The sequence below is a fragment of the Condylura cristata genome, unplaced genomic scaffold (assembly GCF_000260355.1).
Source record: "Condylura cristata isolate star-nosed mole 26May11 unplaced genomic scaffold, ConCri1.0 scaffold00028, whole genome shotgun sequence".
In the NCBI taxonomy this organism is placed as follows: Eukaryota; Metazoa; Chordata; class Mammalia; order Eulipotyphla; family Talpidae; genus Condylura; species Condylura cristata.
This window is the reverse complement of record NW_004567129.1, coordinates 26805954-26824842: the sequence shown is the minus strand read 5'-3', so window position 1 is coordinate 26824842 and position 18889 is coordinate 26805954. Positions and strand designations below refer to the sequence as shown.

Sequence of the window (18889 nt, the reverse complement as noted above, 5' to 3'; positions counted from 1 at the left end):
GAAAAATAACCTAAGAGGAAAAAATAATCAGGTAATGAGCAAGATAAAGAACAAAAATAAAATTGGGTAAACCAGCCACTCAGGATCATTAAAAAATCAAACAAACTAAAAGATTAAAATTAAGGAGTATATGTGATTGAATAAAACATTTCTACAGCTTCCTGAAAATCCTTCCTTAAAATAACAGTAAAGGAGGCCTTCCCTTATGGTGCAAGGTGTTAAAGCACAGCACTAAGAAGCAGTCCACAGCCATTGCAGCATAAGTTCAATACCTGACCAGGGAGCTGACCCACATGGCAGAGCAGACCTCCCCTATCTCTCGACTGCTCCTCTCAGTAGGGTACTTCAATCTGCCTATTTTGCTCCCCACCCTGACTCTGGTGAGTCCTCTCACCTCCTGCCCCTCTGGCTTGCACCCCAGTTCTTGTATGCATAAATAAATAAACCCTTAGGGAAAAAATTGACAGTAAGGAGGTATAGAGGGACATGTGTTCCTTAAAACTGAAAGGCTGAGGAGACAGTAATGTATGAAAACGCCTATGAAATTCTGAAAGGAGAGCAAGAACTGTAAAATAGCAGAAGTGAGGGCCTTACATGAAAAGTCAGCAGGTGAGGACACCAACCAGAAGAGGGACAAGGCGTGCAATGAATGTCATAGAGAGACTCCGGAACATGAGAAACCAAGTGAGAACGGAAGGCAAGCTTACAAAATGACTACAAAAGGTGTAGGGGATGCGTCTAACTCTCCTCGCTGGAAGGAAATAAAAATTTATTATCCAGACAGGGTATAATCAAGAGGTTCCACACTAAGTGATGACAGGCAAACTAAATGACAGCACCATAATGAAAAGAAGGAGATAAGTTAAAATGTACATGTAGAGTAGTCCTAGTCCCATTCTGCTGGGTTTTGTTGTTGTTTAGTTTTATATTTATACGTTTTGCATAGAAGAACTGGCGTACAGGCCAGAGGTGCCAGGGGTGAGAGCAATCACCAGTGACCGACTGGGGAGCAGAACAGGTGGATCTACTGAAATACACAGCAGCAGGGAGATGGAAGTCTACTGCACCATGTGGGTCAGCTCCCTGGCCAGGGATTGAACATATATCACAGTGGCTACAGATGGCCTCACGGTGTTTCACTTTAAACAGCTGCACCACCAGGGAGGGCCCACAGGCAGATTTATTGAAATACACTGCTGAGGGAAGCAGTGGGTGAGAGAAGAGGTCTTCTGCACCATGTGGGTCGGCTCAAACTTGTGCTGCAGTGGCTGTCAAAGCTTGAGGGCACTGCAACTTAACCCCTGTGCTACCAGGGAGGCCCTTAAGTCATTTCTCTTATAAATGTTTTAATAGTGAGGTCAAAAAGCTTCAAAATTATCCTGATCTACTCCTCTCCTCTCAAAATTTTATCCTCATTTTCTTACAAATCATTGCAAGAACTGGCTCTAGTAATATGGCCATAATTAGAAAACAAAACACACTGAATCCCATAAGTCAAAGTTTACTTCAAATGAACCACAGGGCCCTCCCTGGTGGCACAAGGGTTAAAGTGCAGCACTATGAAGCTATCAGCAGCCACTGCAACATGAGTTTGATCCCCCGCCAGGGAGCTGACCCACATGGCACAGCAGACCTCTCCTGCTTCCCCATTACTCCCCTCATCAGTGGATTTCAGTAGATCTACCTGTCCTGCTCCCCACTCTGTTTCTGGTGAATCCTCTCACCTCACCCTACCTCTGTCCCCTACCCCAATTCCTACATGCATAAATAAATAAATCTTAAAACCAAATGAAGGCCAGAGATAGGGAGAAACTGATAAAGGCACTGTAACCAAAATAAGTAGAACTCTTAGGGTCTCCCTGGGGGCACAACAGGTTCAGGTTAAAGCACTGCATTATGAAGATCTCCGAAGCAACTGCAGCACAAATTCCATCCTGGGCCAGGGATTTGACCCACATGGCACAGCAGACCTCTTCTGACCTGCCTGCTTATCCCCTCAGCAGTGTACTTTGTCAATCTGCCTATTCTGCTCCCCACTCTGTCTCTGGTGAAGCCTCTCACCCTCCACACCTCTAGCCTGTACCCTGATTCTGTAAGCATAAATAAATATTTAAAAAAGAAAAAAAGTAGAATTCTTGAAACTCACTAATAAGATAAGCTATCCAGTTTTAAAACTGGGCAAAAAACTACAGCAGGCATTTCACAAAAGGAGATATGTAAATGGCCAATATGCAACTGAAAGAAATTCATCTTAACAGTAATAAAGAAATTACCATGAAAACTGAGTGACACACATCCATGAAAATGGCTACAGTTAAAGGGCCCGCCAAGCTAAGGTGCTGTGACTGTCACTTTCACACGTTGCTGGCAGGGATGAGAAATGGCTTAAGCCACTTTGGAAAGCAAGCTGAGACTATCTTACAAAAGCTAATGTGTACTCATATTATTCTACCTAGCAATCCAATCCAAGCCTTTAAGAAAAATGAATATATATATTCATGAAGTCACAAAACTGAAATTATAAAATGTATATCAACTGGGGAACAGACAATGCATGTTCATACCACACAGTAATAATTAGTAATTTAAAAGGAATGAAATACTCATGTATACACAAATTAATTTTAAAAATGTAAAACTAAGCTAAGGACAGATAAAATACTCTGACATAAAAAGTACATAGATTAAAAAAAACTTTCAGGCCCTCCCTGGTGGCACAGCGGTTAAAGCGCTGCACTAATAAGCTTAAGCCTCTTCCGCATGAGTTCGATCCCCGCCTGCCCCGGAGGTGACCACATGGCGTGGCAGACCTCTCCTGATCTGCCTGCTGCTCCCCTTAGCAGTGTACTTCGTCGATCTGCCTGTTCTGCTCCCCACTCTGTCTCTGGTGAATCCGCTCACCCTCCGCATCTCTGGCCTGTACCCCAGATCTGTATGAATAAATAAATAAATCTTTAAAAAAAAAAAAAAACTTTCGTTTTTAAATTTCAAAATAAAAAAATATACTGATTTGAACAAATTCCTTGGTCAAAGAGAAAATTAGCAAAATATTTAGGTATGTTATTTAGAAAAAGTGCCTATCAGCCACCACAGAACACATTTGAAAAAATATATAAAGACATTTAGCATAAATGTTTATATTATTTTAAAAAGAAATAGTAGTAAGAGTAAACATTATAATTGAGGAATTAGAATAAGCATAAGAAAAACAATTTAGTAAAGATAAGAAAATAAACCAGTGCACTACTAACAGAAAAACTGAAATAATAAATAGATTCACATGTTGATTTTTAGGGGAAAATTACAAGAATATGAGCAAAATTACAAAAATAAAGTATTATTTGGAAATAATAGAGAGACAATAAGATTGTAGAGACTATTTTGCTCAATGCTAAGCAAATAAATTTGAAAACCTAGCAAATATAACTAATGAAAACTAAGACCAGAAAAGACAAAAAAAAATCCAAACAGAAATAAAACTTAAACAGAGAATAAAAACAGAGACAACTATTAAGGTGTTTCATCATCCCAAAGCCCAGGGTATAGAAAGCTTAACATGTGGATTGTGTGTGTGTGTGTGTGTGTGTGTGTGTGTGTGTGTGAGAAAAAGAACTGGGTTGTAGGGCAGAGATGTGGGCAGGTGAGAGGATTCACCAGACACAGAGGGGGAGCAGAACAGGCAGATTGACTGAAATACACTGCCAAGGGGAGAAGGTGAGATAGGAGCGGTCTGCTGTGCCCTGTGGGTCATCTGCTGTGCCCTGTGGGTCACCTCCCTGGCTGGGGATTGAACTCAGGCCATAGCAGTGACAGTGCTAAGACGTTACCCCTAGACCACCAGGAGGTCCAATGTGTGTATTTTACAGTAATGTTTTCCAATTAATTCTCAAATTCATTCAAAAGTACAATGTATGGCTGAACAGGATGTAAGCTATCCTATTCCTATCAAGACAAAAGGGAAAACAAATTACGTATCCTTGGTAATAAATATCCCTTGTATTTTTATAGCAATTCCATCAACATCCTTCATACACACTTATCAGAATTGAATCATGCTGTAAAATGATTAGGCAACACCACCTAGCAGGCAAAATGATCATTTCAATAGCATTTATCTTGTGATTTAAGAATCACTTTCAAAATTTATAAAAATGGTCTAATGTCAAGCAAACTATTTCTGTGCTGTAATGCCTGAATGGAATACTTCTACCAGGGGCTGTAGAGCCTACAAGCCTAAGATATTTACTAGCTGGCCCTTAACAAAAAGCTTTCTGATCTCCTGCCCTGGAGAGGTGATTCTACTTCCTCCACTTGGCTGGAAACAGGATGCATTGCTGACCTAGCCCAACCCACAATACAGAGACAACTTGGAAGAAATCTGGTTCCTTAATAGTCACAAAGACCCAAGTTACCATGAAGGTCTTGATTACTCACTACCTCACTGCCGTGTGACCAAGAATACAAAATCTGTTCCTTAAACCAGTATGTTTTGGGGTAACAGTAATTTTATTTTACCAAGATTGACAAACTTCAGTCCCACAGCGGCTTAATCAACTAAGATGCTATACCACGAACATAGTCACAGACCAAAAAAGGAACAGATGAGATGAGTGAACGTGGCCGTTTTCAGTAAAACTTCATAAAAACACTTAACGGTTTGTAGTTTGCAACATCCACTGTATCATTTATACAGAATACAATTAAGAGTTTACTTGACCTTTGAGCAGTCTGATTTATCATTTATATTTGAAAATATTGGGGGCCTCCCTGGTGGTGCAAGAGGTTAAGACGCAGCATTATGAAGCTGTCCGCAGCCACTGCAGCAGGAGTTCCATCCCTGGCCAGGGAGCTGACCCCCAGGGTGCAGCAGATCCCTCCTGTCTCACCTGCTGGCTCCCCTTAGCAGTGTGTTTCAGTCAGTCTGCCTGTTCTGCTCCCCACTCTGTCTCTGGTGAATCCTCTTACACCCCTCACCTCCCCTCCCCGCACTGCTAGCCTGTACCCAGTTCTTGTATGCATAAATAAATAATTAAATATATAATTTTGAAAATATTTAGTCATCTGCTTGGACCTCTCTCCTCAGCAACTTGGATTCCTATGTCCAACTGGCTACTCAAGATCTCCCCTGGATGTCTCCTGCGGGCCTCATGAACTCTGTCCCAAACTGAACCCTTGTTCTCCCAAACCAACTGCTCCTGAAGTCGTCATCTCTCTAAGCACCTCATTCTCCCAGTTGCTCAAGCCATGACACTCTATCTCAGATCACACAGAATTATCTTCACATCATACTGGTTTTATTGTCAAGACAGCCTCAGAATGTTTGTCATTCCTAAAATTTCTTTGGGCCCACAAAGCCTTGGCCGCATCCTGGCTCCCCTGGATGACTGCGACAGGCTCTCCACTTTGTTCCCACTTTTGTCTTTGCCTCTTTACAACTCTTCTCACACTCTAGCCAGCTGCCTTGTCACAGTCCAATCATGTCACTGTCCTGCCTGAAGCCTCCTGTGTCCTCATGAAACACTCAGAAGCGCACAATACTACTAGTGCTGCCTCTGGGGACAGAAATGAAGATATGAGGGCCAGGAATGATGACACAAGTCCATTCTTTTAAGTTTCTATCATTATATGTACTGATATTTAAAGAAGATTTTATTTATTTATGCATACAAGAGCTAGGGTTTAGGCCAGCGGTGCGGGGAGGTGTGGTATATGTGTGAGAGGATTCACCAGAGACAGAGTCGGGGGCAAAACAGGCAGATACACTGCTGAGGGGAGCAGCAGGTGAGTCAGGAGAGGTCTGCCATGCCATGTGGGTCACCTCCCTGGCTGGGGATCGAACTCAAGTGACTGATGATGCTTGATAGCATTGAGACTTTAACCTCTGAGCCACCAGGAAGGCCCTGTACTAAAGTAATAACATTATTACTTTTTTTTAAAAAGTAGTGGGGAGGTGAATTAGCAGTAAGGTAGCATTAACTTCCAATACTGCAGTACTGTTAAAATGCACAGGGTCACTGAATTGTGAGTGTTGGAAGTAAGAAGACACGAAGGGGGCAAAATTCAACTCCGGTATAGCACGAAAAGCAGAAGAAATAACAGAAGTGAATGTTCAGAAAGAGAATCTACTTGCTAGTTTTTAGAGTCCAGATCTGTAAGCCTTTGCAAGAACTGAACGCTTAAGTACAGGAGTCTAGCATGCAGGAAGAAGTGAAACGTGGAGAACATCAGCTCAAGAGAGAACATGAAACTCAGGACATAAGAATGATAAAACTGCGACTGTGAATGAGGCAGAAAGGCTGGCGTCTGATACAGGCCACAAGGGTCACCAGGCCTCAGACTCTGAGGAAGACCACTGACCTCTGTGAATGCTATTTAGGCAACTAAAGAATTCCCAGCCACTGACATAAAATCTAAATAAAATAAATAGAGGCTGTTAAATACCGTAAAAGACCCTTTGTTCTTTTCACACCTACTGGGTTCTTACCTGGGAGGGTATTTCTTTCTCAATCCATTGCTCTTTGTTTCAACTGGTGATTTCAGACTTCTAAGCAGTGACAGGGACTTGGACGCTACAGTTAGGGGTGAAGGCAGCAGCCAGAATTCAGGCTGAGGCCCTGAGCCGTCAGAGGTGTTGAAGAAGAGGCACAGACAAACTGGGCTGTAAGAAAGAACAAAGTAATACGACCTTTGCCTGGAAGCTGGAGCGCAGATACACACACGTGAGCACGCAGAAAGTGTGTGCAACTTTTTGTCTGAGGCCAGGCCTCTTATACCATCTAAAGCCTCCACACATTTCAGAAATGAGAAAGGGAAGATACCTTGTTTCCAGAATCACAGAAAGAATAAGACTTGCTAGAGTTCTCCAGAATCAGCACTTGTACAAGTACCGTCACTGGTAATCTAGCTCCTGAATGAGCGCTGTGGCTATCAATTTCCACCATTAATAACATTTCTCCTGAATGTCAACTCACCGACCTTAGCGCTATGACTCAAAGGTAAAGGGAATTATTCTGGTATTATTCATGTATCAGAGTTCTTAAAATTTTACAAGCTTAATACTTTGCCTAGGTTACATTACTTTAACAAGTTAATTAGTATCAGTGTCCTATATATTCCCTCTTGATTCAATAAACATACATTTATTACTTATTATGTATAAGTGAAGAGATCATAACCTCCAATGTGAAAATGGGTTTGAGAGGTAAGAGTCAAACTTAGAAGCTCTTGGGCCCTCCCTGGTGGCGCAATGGGTTAAAGTGCCACACTATGAAGCTGGCCTCAGCCACTTCAGCAAGAGTTTGATCCACCCTCAGCTGATCCACATGGTACAGCAGACCTCTCCTGTCTCGCCCGCTGCTCCCCTCAGCAGTGTACTTGAGACAATCACCTGTTCTACTTCCTACCCTGTCTCAGGTGAATGCTTTCAAAGCCCTTCCCCCATTCACCTCTGGCCTAAAACCCAGATTATCTACACACACACACACACACACACACACACACAAAGAAAAAGAAAGAAACTTAGAAACCCTGATAGTTAAGGGACAGACAGACAAACAGAAAAGGAAGTCTCACTAGCGAACTCTGGGAGAGGACTGGCTTTAACTGGAATTACAAAATTTAGAGTATCATAGAAGCCAAGGAAACATTCCAGAATGATGGGGTGATAAATATCTGAAAAGAATGGAGCAAACATAGAAACCTAATTCCTCTATACCAGTTAAAATGGAAATATACATAACAATCAAACAGGAAGATGTGATTCTAAAACCAGACCTAGGCACAGCATCTTCCTCCAGTGTTTACTGTCCTGGGTGCAGTATGGGACAGGAAATATGGATTCACTGAAATATCCTTCAAGGAAGCAGGGGCAAGATGGGAGACATCCTCTGCCACAATGTTTATTATCTATATAAATTTAAAACAGTCTTCATGCAATTATACACGTATCCCCTCTTTACTCCAAACAACAGTCTATTAAACATTGAGCACCCTGATTTCTTTTTTTTTTTAAGATTTATTTATTTTTATGTATTCATACAGAATTGGGGTACAGGCCAGAGATGCAGATGGTGAGAGGAATTACCAGAGACAGAGCGGGGAGCAGAACAGGCAGATCCACGAAATACACTGCTGAGGGGAGCAGCGGGCGGGTCAGGAGAGGTCTGCCACGCCATGTGGTCACCTCCAGGGTGGGGATCGAACTCATGCGGAAATCAAACTCATGCGGAAATCAAACTCATGCGGAAGCGGCTTTAGATTCTCAGTGCTGTGCTTTAACCGGCTGTGCCACCAGGAAGGGCCCGCACCGCAAAGGGTTAACTCTCAGCACTATGAAGCAATCAGCAGCCAAGGCAGCCTGAGTTCCAGGGTGCTGGCCCACATGGGCAGCAGACTTCTCAGATCTTGCCTGTTGCTCCCCAGATCTGCCTGTTCTGCTCCCCATTCTGTCTCCACTGAATTCTCTCACACCCTCTCCCCACCCCTGGCCTGTGTACTCCACAGTTGATGTATGCATAAATAAAATAAATCTTAATAACCAAAAATAACATTTTTAAAAAACCTTCATATAGCTTTAAAGATGTGTTTACCCCCAGGAATTCTATCTGGCCGCTGTAAATAAATACCACCTTTTATGAAATTGTCCTCCTGAAAATGAAAACATAACTAGATATCGCTGACTTTTTCATTCTAGTTAACTGGGATTAAAACGTGAACGTTTTTACAGGTAGACGTGTTTCACTACATTCGGAAACGCCATTTAATCTTTGTCACCAGGAGTCAGATTACAAAACTCACTGACAAGCTAGGGAATCTTAAATTGCCAACTTGATCTCTGTGCAGGACAAATTGCTTAATTCTCCGCTGTCTGCACTAGTGGAAACTACCTCTTAATGCTATTTCTTAGTCCAGGGCTCTTCAAAGCAGTCCAACCAAAGTTCCTCCAAAGAATTAAGAAAACTCAAGTCGGGAGTCAGCACATCCAACAAGTTTTCCAGAAATACTGCCTCTTAAAACAATTACCAATGTCTTCTCCGACTTCACCATCAGTCCAGTTTATATAAAAATCGCTTTTAAAATCGCATACTGCCCAATTCCTTAGCCTATGCCTTTTTTATCTTTCAGAGGAACGCCTGTTCCACAAAAATATATCTTTGTTATTTCAGAAATGAGAAACACGAGACTTCGCGGTTACTACCCCCAAAACCTCACAATGCTATCTACTCACGGCCACAAAGGTGAACCACAGTTCCGCACATAGGTAGAGACTGCACAACCCTCTCACACCCTCTTAGAAGAGCCGCTAGGTCGCCCCAGTTTTCTCCCGCACCCCCGCCCCCATCCATATAAAGCCCCGAACACTGAACGCCACAGGAGGCGATTCCTCCTCTTTCATCTCCCGGGTCCCCTCGCGAGCGCCACCAATCCTCCCATTCAGCCTTCCTGCCCGGGTTCTGAACCCCAAAACCAAGGTCCCACACCCAGATCCGCGGTTCGCGGAGCAAAAACCAAACTCACCAGCAGACAAAGAGGACGATGGCGAGCCAGGGCGTGTGCGCCTGCGCACTCCTCCGTCGGGCGCGCACTCCCAGAGGCCTCCTGGGCTCCGCCAAGCTGGACTCAGGGACCCCCGGGATCGGCCGCTGATGGCTGGCCCTTGTCTTTTATGACCATAGACATTTCCCAGAGTTTCAGTAGCTCGAGTCACCTTTTCCCACCAAAGCACCCAGCGCTGACTCCAAGTAGGGCGACGGTGCGAAGCTGCCAGGCGCTCGAGAAGACTGCGAGGCGCGGTTCGAGACAGGGAGATGGAACCGAGGGACCGCTGGCCCGGCTCCAGCTGGCCGCCATCTTGTCCGTGGCGCTGAACTACATTTCCCAGAAGGCGCCGCGTGCGCCGGGGCTCACGGGGAGGATGACGTTCCTGATGTTTGCTGTCCGCACCGCAGTGCTGCTCACCGGGCAGTTTAGCTGGGTCGCTACCTACTGACTTCCTGCGGGGAGACCCAGCTGGAAAGTCCAGAATGTGAGGTGGGGATGGAGACTGAGTCTGTTCTGAACGGACTGAGTGAGAGGGCGCTTGTGAAATTGAGTCGCGGGGGCCCAGTGGTGTTTGGTTGCCACTTGTCAACCGGGTGATTCTGGAAAGCCCTTAGGCACCCAAAGTTAGGGCCTGCTGCCAAGGATCCAAACACATGGCTAGAGGGGTGGGATATAGGGCCAGTGAGGAGGGAGCCTGGTGGGCCACAGGGACAGCCCCGAGGTTGCTGGCCAGTTAAATGGCAGGCTTTTAGGAAGTTTTCATTTTCACAGACTGCAGTGATAGAGAGAAATGCGATTGATTTTTATGTAGGCTATTTGTGTTCTATTGACATCTTACAGAAGCATAGTGCGATGACTGAAACCAGGACCTCAACTTTAGATTTCATCAAACTTTCTTCAGTAATGTTCCAAAGATTCAATACAGAATTGAGTGTTGTGTTAAGTTTCCTTAGTCCTCTATCTATCGTTCCTTTTCTCAATCTTCCCTTGCCTTTCATAACTCAAGAGGTAATGTGACTTTTGGAGTATTGGGTACATTTATAGAAGCACCTTCTTTGGGGTTTGCTGCAGTTTTTCCTAGCTATTAAAAAAAGACATAACCAGGCCCTCCCTGATGGCACAATGGGTTAAAGTGCAGCACTATGAAACTATGGCAGCCACTGCAACCCAAGTTCAGTTCCTGACCAGGGGCGTGACCCCCCTGCAGCAGCAGACCTCTACTGACCCGCCCGCTCTGACCCTCCCCTCAGCAGTGTACTTCAGTAGATCTGCCTGTTCTGCTCCCCACTCTGGTGAATCCTCTCACTCCCCTCACCTCTGGCCTGTACCCCAGTTCTGTATGCATAAATAAATAAATCTTTAAAAACAAAATATAACCGTGTGTTTTTTCCTGGTGAGGCTACTACCCCAGGGATGGGCCCTCCTGGTATATCGCTTTGGGTGGTATATGTTGTCAGTTAGTATTTGGCTAAGGTGACATATGCAGTGTTTCTTCTTTGAAACGAAATCTTTGGTAGACATACAGTGGTACAATTCTGATATCCTGTTTTCTTCCACCTTTTGCCATCAGATTTTAGCATCTATCAGTGGATTTTGTATATAATTATGGCTGTTATGTTGGTGATTTCCTGCTTTCCTTCATTCCTTTTACATTTATCAGTTAGAATTCTCTACCATTACATAGAACCAGGGGCCTCTACCCCAGTTCTGTATGCATAAATATACTTTTTTAAAATATTTGAAATATATATATATATTCTTATGTATCTATACAGTATGTTTATGTTAGGAGCTAAGAATCACTACACAGGAGTCAAGAGCTAACCAAAAAGTTTATATACATTAAATTAAGGTTAGTTGAATACTGGAGAAATGTATTTTTTCTAAAACAAATTTAGAGTAGCTTAAATGTACAGTGTTTATAAAGTCTCGAGTAGTGTAATATTCTAGACCTTCCCTTTCACTCACCATTCACTCTCTAACTCAAAAGAACACATGCCATTCCTGGTCAGTGTTCTATTTGTAATATTTTTATTTTCTTTTAGGATTTTATTTTATTTCATTTGCATAGAGCTGGGGTTTAAGCCAGAGGTACAGGGGGTGAGGGGATTCACCAGAGACAGACTGGGGGCAGAACAGTCTCCCAAATCTGAAATGTACTACTGAGGGGAGCAGTGGGCAAGGCAGGAGAGATCTGCTGTGCCACGCACGTCAGCTCCCTGGCCAGGGATTGGACTCAGGTCATACACTCAGTAATAGCCTGAGACTTAACCCCTAGGCCACCAGGAAAGAACTCTATTTCTAATCTTTTATGTTGTATTCTTGTTGTGCCTTTTAAAATATCTGGATGTTTACTGCACAAATAACAATGTGTTACAGTTATCTATGGCACTTAGAATAGGCTTGTGTTCTGGGCTATTGGATAGGTTGTATCATATGGCTTAGGAGTGAAGCAGGCTATATATGTTGTAGGTTTGTGTGAGAACACTCTTGTGACATTCTCACAACAATGAAATTGTCTTCACGACACATTTGTATTCCTTTAATTAAGCAACATGTTATAAGAGTTAATAATATAATTATGGTTTATTTGAATAACAGTATATAAAATGACAGTTTAGGACAAAGTTCAGAGAAAATTAATATGAGCAAAATCCTCATTAAAAGGGTAAAAACAGGACTTATTATCTTGCTATAAGATGTGAACTATTTGTCAGTAACATGTTTTAAGAAACTGCTAAGTTAAATAAAACACTAATAAGGAATATTTAAATAAAACATAGCTTAACTTACCCAGTGAGAAAAATGGCTTCATTACTGCTGCTAATGTCAAGCTTCTGGGAAAGACCAATTTCAGCAGTTAAAATCCTACATAAGTATAACATAGTACGTAGCTAAGGTAATATGTACATTTTCTTTAAAAATTCTAATAACCAGTGGTTTTGATCATATTTAATGCATAACCAGGAGAATTGTCCTGACTAAAAATGTGATGATAAATAAGCAAGGTTTACAATATCATCTCTGTGACTGTCTCATTTCTTAGTTTGGGAGTAAGATTACTAAAATCAAAGGTTTACTGAATATTCAACTGCCAGTTAACTCCCAGTAAGTTAACACTCAGAGTAGAGAGAAAAACTGCAATAAAAATAGATTTAAACAAACAATCCCTGTTGAAGCCATGCTGATATAATAAAAATTTTTATCATAAGCTCAGTGATTCATTTGTAATCATTATAACAGCTATAGATTTGTTCCTTTTTGTAAATGTGCTTAACAAATTAAGAGACTGATAAACTATATTAACCCTTTTTATCAAATGTTTAAAAGTGCTCCATCCATTTGGGTCACTCCATCCTAGGGTGTTAGTGCCCAGCGGTGGAAAAATTCATTAAGGGAATTGTGTTGTAATAGGTATTTAGGGAAGCCTGTCATGTCAAAACAAAATATACATATAAAAAAAAGTAAAACTTTCAATGACAATGGAAAAGGACTTTCATAGCTACCACAGAAACAACAATAGTAAATGAAACAAGTAGATCTTCAAATGCTGGTGGACAGCTGGAGACTTTAAAGTCACAGTACCTACCTAGGAGTTCTAACTCCCTGAAAGAAGGTAAGTTTTATTACATTTGTAACAAGAAATTAGAGTGGGAAAGATGTAGTAATATTTTAAATCAGCAAGCCAAAACAAAACAAAAGAACAAGACAAAAATAGGCAAAAGAACATCAAAGTAAGTTTAAGCAAATGATGCTGGGTAGAATGTCTTGTGAAAATAAAAAGTAATAATTAGGGAAATACATTTCCCGTGCATTTCAGAAATGCATTGATAGGTATCTTACATAAATGCTTAAGAATGTTAATATAAAAAATAGTTGGCAATATCTAAAGTGCAGAAAGTGTGTCACCTCTGGTGGGGCAATTCTCCTGCCCCACCGGCTGCACAGTCTAGTAACAGACTTCATGAGCACAGTACTGAGTTCCCTGCTTATATCTTATTAAATACACAGGTTTTCTTTCCACATAAACCCAGAAACAAGAGGCCTTTCTATTCACCTTTTGTTCCAAAGACTTCTCCCCAGTGTAGATACTAAGTAAAGGCATTCTTATTACATTTCTGATACTAAGTAAAGGCATTATTATCACATTCCTTACACTGATAGGATTTCTTACCTGTATGGATCCTCTGGTGTTTTGTAAAGGCCGAACTGTGTCTAAAGGCTTTCCTGCATGACTTACATTCACAAGGTTTCTCTCCCGTATGAATTCTCTGATGTTCTGTGAGGGCTGAACTGTGTCTAAAGGCCTTCCCACATACCTTGCATTCATAGGGTTTCTCACCACTATGAATTTCCTGATGTTGACTAAGGGCTGAAGTAAGCCTAAAGAACTTTCCACACACTTTACATTCATAAGGTTTCTGACCACTGTGAATTCTCTGATGTCAAGTAAGTTCACTCCCTACTCCAAATGCTTTCCCACAATCTTTACATTCGTAGCGTTTTTCACCAGTATGAATTCTCTGGTGTCTGGTCAGGGATGAACTATTTCTAAAGACCTTTCCACACACCTTGCAGTCGTAAAGCTTCTTACCAATATGAAGTCGCTGATGCTGGGCAAGTTCTCTACATACTCCGAAAGCCTTTCCACGCTCTTTACATTCGTAAGGTTTCTCACCAGTATGAATTCTCTGATGTTCAATAAGCTGTGAACTAATTCTAAAGACCTTCTCACACTGTAGACACTTGTATGGTTTCTCATTCAGTTAGCTGTGAATGAAATAAAAAATCCTTTGCACATTCCATATATTTGTAAGGTTTCTTGTCAGTATGGATTTTCTGATGTTCATTAAGTTCTGCATGAACTCTAAAGAACTCCCCACAGAAAGTGTATTCATAAGGTTTCTCGCCACTGGGAATCCTTTCAAGGGGAGTAGTTTCTTCAACTCTCCTAAAGCTCCTTTTGTTCTCCTTATATTTATATTACTTCCGATCACCATGAATTTTATGGTGTGTTCTAAGGTGTTCATAAAAGCTAAATGTATTTCCATATTGCATATACAGACAGGGCTTCACATCAGTATGAATATTCAGTTGCAGGTTAGTGGGCCATCTGCTCCAAAGGTTTCCAACATCCATTACATTTATAGAATTTCTCGCCACTATATATTCTCTTCTATTCATTAAAGTTTAAGTCACAGTTAAGGACCTTACTATATTCCTTATATTTACGCTTCTTGCTATCATGATTTCTCTGGTGCAGTATAAGAGATATATGATTTTTGTAATTGGGTTTTCTTTGTGAGATGGTTTTCATTAGACAGAAATATGCCATTGCAGATCCTCGGACTTCAATGTCATTTGTGCTGTGCCAGTCATGTCTGCAAATGGCGCTCTCAAGACCAGTGAAAGCAGTACTTTCTTCTACTTTCTCACACTGGGAACCACTGATTCAAGAATGTCCTTTCCTATAGATAAATTCTTGGATTCCAAATCTGAAAAAGTAAAAAACAAATTTCTTTCTGGTGGCACAAAAATAATAGGTAGAGAATGTAAAGGAGACAAATCTGAAAATAATTCACAATGTACGTAAATGATTAAAATTCTGTTACGAAGCTTGAAGAAAGGTCAGAAGTTCAGAAAATGTAAGTGCATAATATAAGAATACAACATATATTAAGAAAAAGATTCAGTGGGCCTCAAATTTACTTGTTACCATCTAGTAAGTTTGTCTGAAAATACTGGTATTTAGAAGTGTAAGATATCTATAAATGTGGAACTGGTTATCACATGATACTGCCAATGCAAATCAAAATGTTATAACCCATACTGCAGACAGTTTTCTCTCTCTAAAACTAATAACCCAACTTGTCACTATGAATAAACAGATGCTGCTTTAAGACCTTATTTTAACCCATTAACCTCTTTTACCTAATCTGTTTGTCTCCTCCTAAATAAAAATACAGTTCCTGTCATTAAGAGCAACCCACAGAATGTTTCATCTCTCACACATGGGTCCTCCTGTGCCACTTACTTTTTTTCCTTGTTCAAGTTTAAGTTACAATCCTGGCCCTCCCTAGTGCTGCAATGGGTTAAAACGCAGCACTGCAAGCCAGCTGCAGCCCCTGCAGTGCGAGTTCAATCCCGTCCCAGAGCTGACCCACATGGCACAGCAGACCTCTCCTGTCCCGCCACTGCTCCCCTCAGCAGGGTGTTTCAGTACATCTGCCTGTTCTATGCCCCGCTCTGCCTCTGGTGAATCCTCTCAGCCCCACACCTCTGGTCTGTACTCCAGTTCTTTTATCATAAATAAATCTTTTTTTAAAAAAAATATATAAATTAAGGCCCTCCCTGGTGGTGCAGCAGGTTAGGACACAACACTGCAAGCTGGCCGCGGTGACCCACATGGTACAGTCACCACTGTCTCTGGTGAATCCTCTCACCACCCCTTCACCTCTGGCCTGTATCCCAGTTCTGTATGCATAAATAAGTGAATAAATATATTTTTTAAAAAGATAAATTATATGAAGGGACAAAACATCAAAAAGAATGATGAAGGTGTCACCAGCAGCACAAAGTTCAACCTGTCCTTTGGAAACAAGTAGATTTATCTGGTTTACAGAAGATAGCCTTGAGTTCAATTATTAACATCAAGTAACAGCAATGACTTGAGCATCAGCATATTCTAGACAGCAAATTCTAAATTTTGTCAGGATTCAGTTTACCCAGTGAGACCAAGTTGCTGTAGTTCTCCATCATCACATCCCAGTATAAGTCCTTCTGAGCAGGGTCCGGATAGTCCCATTGCTCCTGAGAGAAGCTGATGACCACATCCCTGAATGTCAACAACTACTGAAACAGTAAATCACATCACAGATGACACTGAAGGTAAAACAATTTTTTGTGAAAAACACAAGAAATAAAGACTTGCATTATGGAGGGAGACTGAACAAGGTCAGCAGTAGGTAACAGTGGAATGGGAATTAAGGAAACCAGTGCTTCCAAACGCGGCTGTCTGAGTTTGGTTCAGAAAAGCCTTCTAGTGTACTCTGGGCTGTCTTCATTCTTAAGCATATCTGAAAACGAAATAATCAGTTTACAGATTAACAGTAGTAACGTGTAAAACACCTTGCATAAAAATACCTACGACATGATTTTTTCTATTAAGGTGAGTTCTACATTCTGCTCCCCTATATAGAAAATCTAACTCAGAAACTGCATAGAAATATTTAAAAATTTCCTACAGCCCAAGTTTATTATAACATTAAGTATTATAATGTCACATTATTGAAAAATGCTACTCACAATTCCATTATTTTAGTAAATACATTTTAATCTACATATTAGTCTACTGGGTGAAAACATATCAGCCTGAATTATAACGTAGACACTTAGAGTGAATATAGTGTCATCTACGATTCTAACAGCTCATAAGAAGATGCCATTCATATACGACCGAGATCAGGTAACAGCAAATTTGATCTCCCTAGATGCTGTGTCTACTCAGGAACAGTACAGTTAGCTTGTATGTCATCAAGTGGACCAGTCTGTTCTTTTTCTCTAGCCACAATGTAAAAAGGATGGTGCATCCCCAGTTAGTTATTATTATTCCTCTTCGGTTACACAGTTGTTCTTGACAAAACACTGAGCACATGGATATTGAACGGGATCTGGAATGAGACAGGCAGAGTGCATACAGTTTGGCTCTGACCCTCTGCAAAGTGAAAAACTAGGGAGAAGAGGGACAAGCTTTTTGGAAGGAATATTCAGAGAAAGGAGATGTTCATAAAAGAGACAGAACTGGTAACTCACGTGGCCCATGGTTAGGTCTGCGAAGAATCGGCCAGGCAGTCCTGGCACAGCGGAGAAACTGATAAGAATGATACACAGGAAACGACCACCACCATGTAAGGTACCCCTCAAACATACCTGCCTCCACACCGCAAATACACATAGAGCACATAACAGAGGAAGAACAGGCAGCAAATGAAGAAACTTGCAAGAAAACTGGCTAAAAACTGTGAATCAGGGGCCCTCCCTGGTGGCGCAGTAGGTTAAAGCACAGCAGTAGGTTAAAGCGCAGCACTATGAAGCTAGCCACTGCTGCTTCATTCAGCATGAGTTCGATTCCCGGCCAGGGAGCTGACCCACATGGCACAGCAGACAGCTCCTGTCGCGCCTGCTGCTCCCCTCAGCAGTGTACTTCCTCAGTCTGCTTATTCTGTTCCCTGCTCTGTCTCTGGTGAATCCTCTCACCACCCTACACACCTCTGGCCTGCACCCCAGTTCTGTGTGTGTAAAAAAATCTTTGGAAAGAAAAAAAGTATTAAAAAAGAAAGAAAATGAAACCTGTAAATAAAAATCAAAGGTATCTGGTAGCTATTTTATAACACCTGGTAGCTCGGTCCTGTTAACCCAGAGGAGTTGTGTTTGTATGCCATTCTTTGGGAAGAAATGAGCACACAGGGAAGTGGAGTGATTTTCCCAATGAGTGGAGTAAGAAGCATTTGGAAAAAGGCAGAGAAGGAACTGGATCAGGTCCACTGCTTGATCCCGTTATTAACTAGGAAGGGAAGCACCAGGTAGATGGCAGGTCATGGTTAGAGGAGACAACTTAAGAGAAGCAAAGCAAATATCCTATGCTCTGTGGCATACATACATACGGGAGAATCCAAGGGAAACACGCTCCAAAGAAGTCACAGCACCTACAGCTGGCCCTTGGGTGGGCAATGCTCTCTCCACCGGGGCTGCCGATAGGCTGGGCCCAGGAGCCAGCGCCCAGATGTGAAGTGCGGCTCCCGTTACAGAGGCCTGGAGCTCGCCACTCAGACACCAGGCGGCACTAACTACCTGAGCCCACACCGACGTGTGCGTGTCCAGCAAACACTCCACAGGCCGCTCCTTCACACCGATGATCGCAGCAGCAGAGCGGTCTCCTCGGACTCACCTCTCCTCTCACTGCAGACCTCGGCCAGCTGTGGCCCCGCCCCACCCGCTTTCCCCAGCCCAAACGGCAACTGCAGTCACGCACTCTCTCCTCTCTCGGTCCCCAGCAACCCCAGGCGCTGAATGCACCCCGACTGCACCCCGACCCGTGATGCTGCAGGGCCCCCCAGAGCGCCCTGGGGGCTTAGAGCCTCCGCACCACCAGCCCGCCCTGGTCAGCGCCCCTCAGCAGGCAGACACCCCCATACCGGCGACCAGAGGGGCGATGGAACCCAGGATCTTCGAAGTTGACCCGCGGGCCCGGTGGGAAACGCAGTCCAGCGGCCCAGCCCGCCACTGGGCAGAGGAGCCGGAGCCAGCCAGGAATATTCCAGGTCTCGCAGGTGGCGCGCTCGCGGGGGTC

At 42.6% G+C, this 18889-nt stretch overlaps 2 protein-coding genes across 2 annotated transcripts in view; both read right to left on the bottom strand.

The window, feature by feature from the left end:
- The window catches only part of LOC101629937 (zinc finger protein 14 homolog), a 56936-nt gene extending 47269 nt beyond the window's left edge, over positions 1 to 9667 (bottom strand). The window contains exons 1-2 of the mRNA XM_012730516.1: positions 9517 to 9667; positions 6485 to 6658 (exon numbers count right to left, since the gene is read on the bottom strand). The gene's annotated coding sequence lies outside the window, so the exon portion shown is untranslated. The remainder of the gene's footprint in view (positions 1 to 6484; positions 6659 to 9516) is intronic.
- Positions 9668 to 13441: 3774 nt separating this feature from the next.
- Positions 13442 to 17361, bottom strand: LOC101632755 (zinc finger protein 529-like). Its single transcript, XM_012730489.1, is given in 6 exon segments — positions 13442 to 14301; positions 14303 to 14659; positions 14661 to 14991; positions 14994 to 15035; positions 16266 to 16389; positions 17353 to 17361. Coding segments are annotated over 6 exon segments (1500 nt in total). The 3' UTR covers positions 13442 to 13664.
- Positions 17362 to 18889: the final 1528 nt, after the last annotated feature.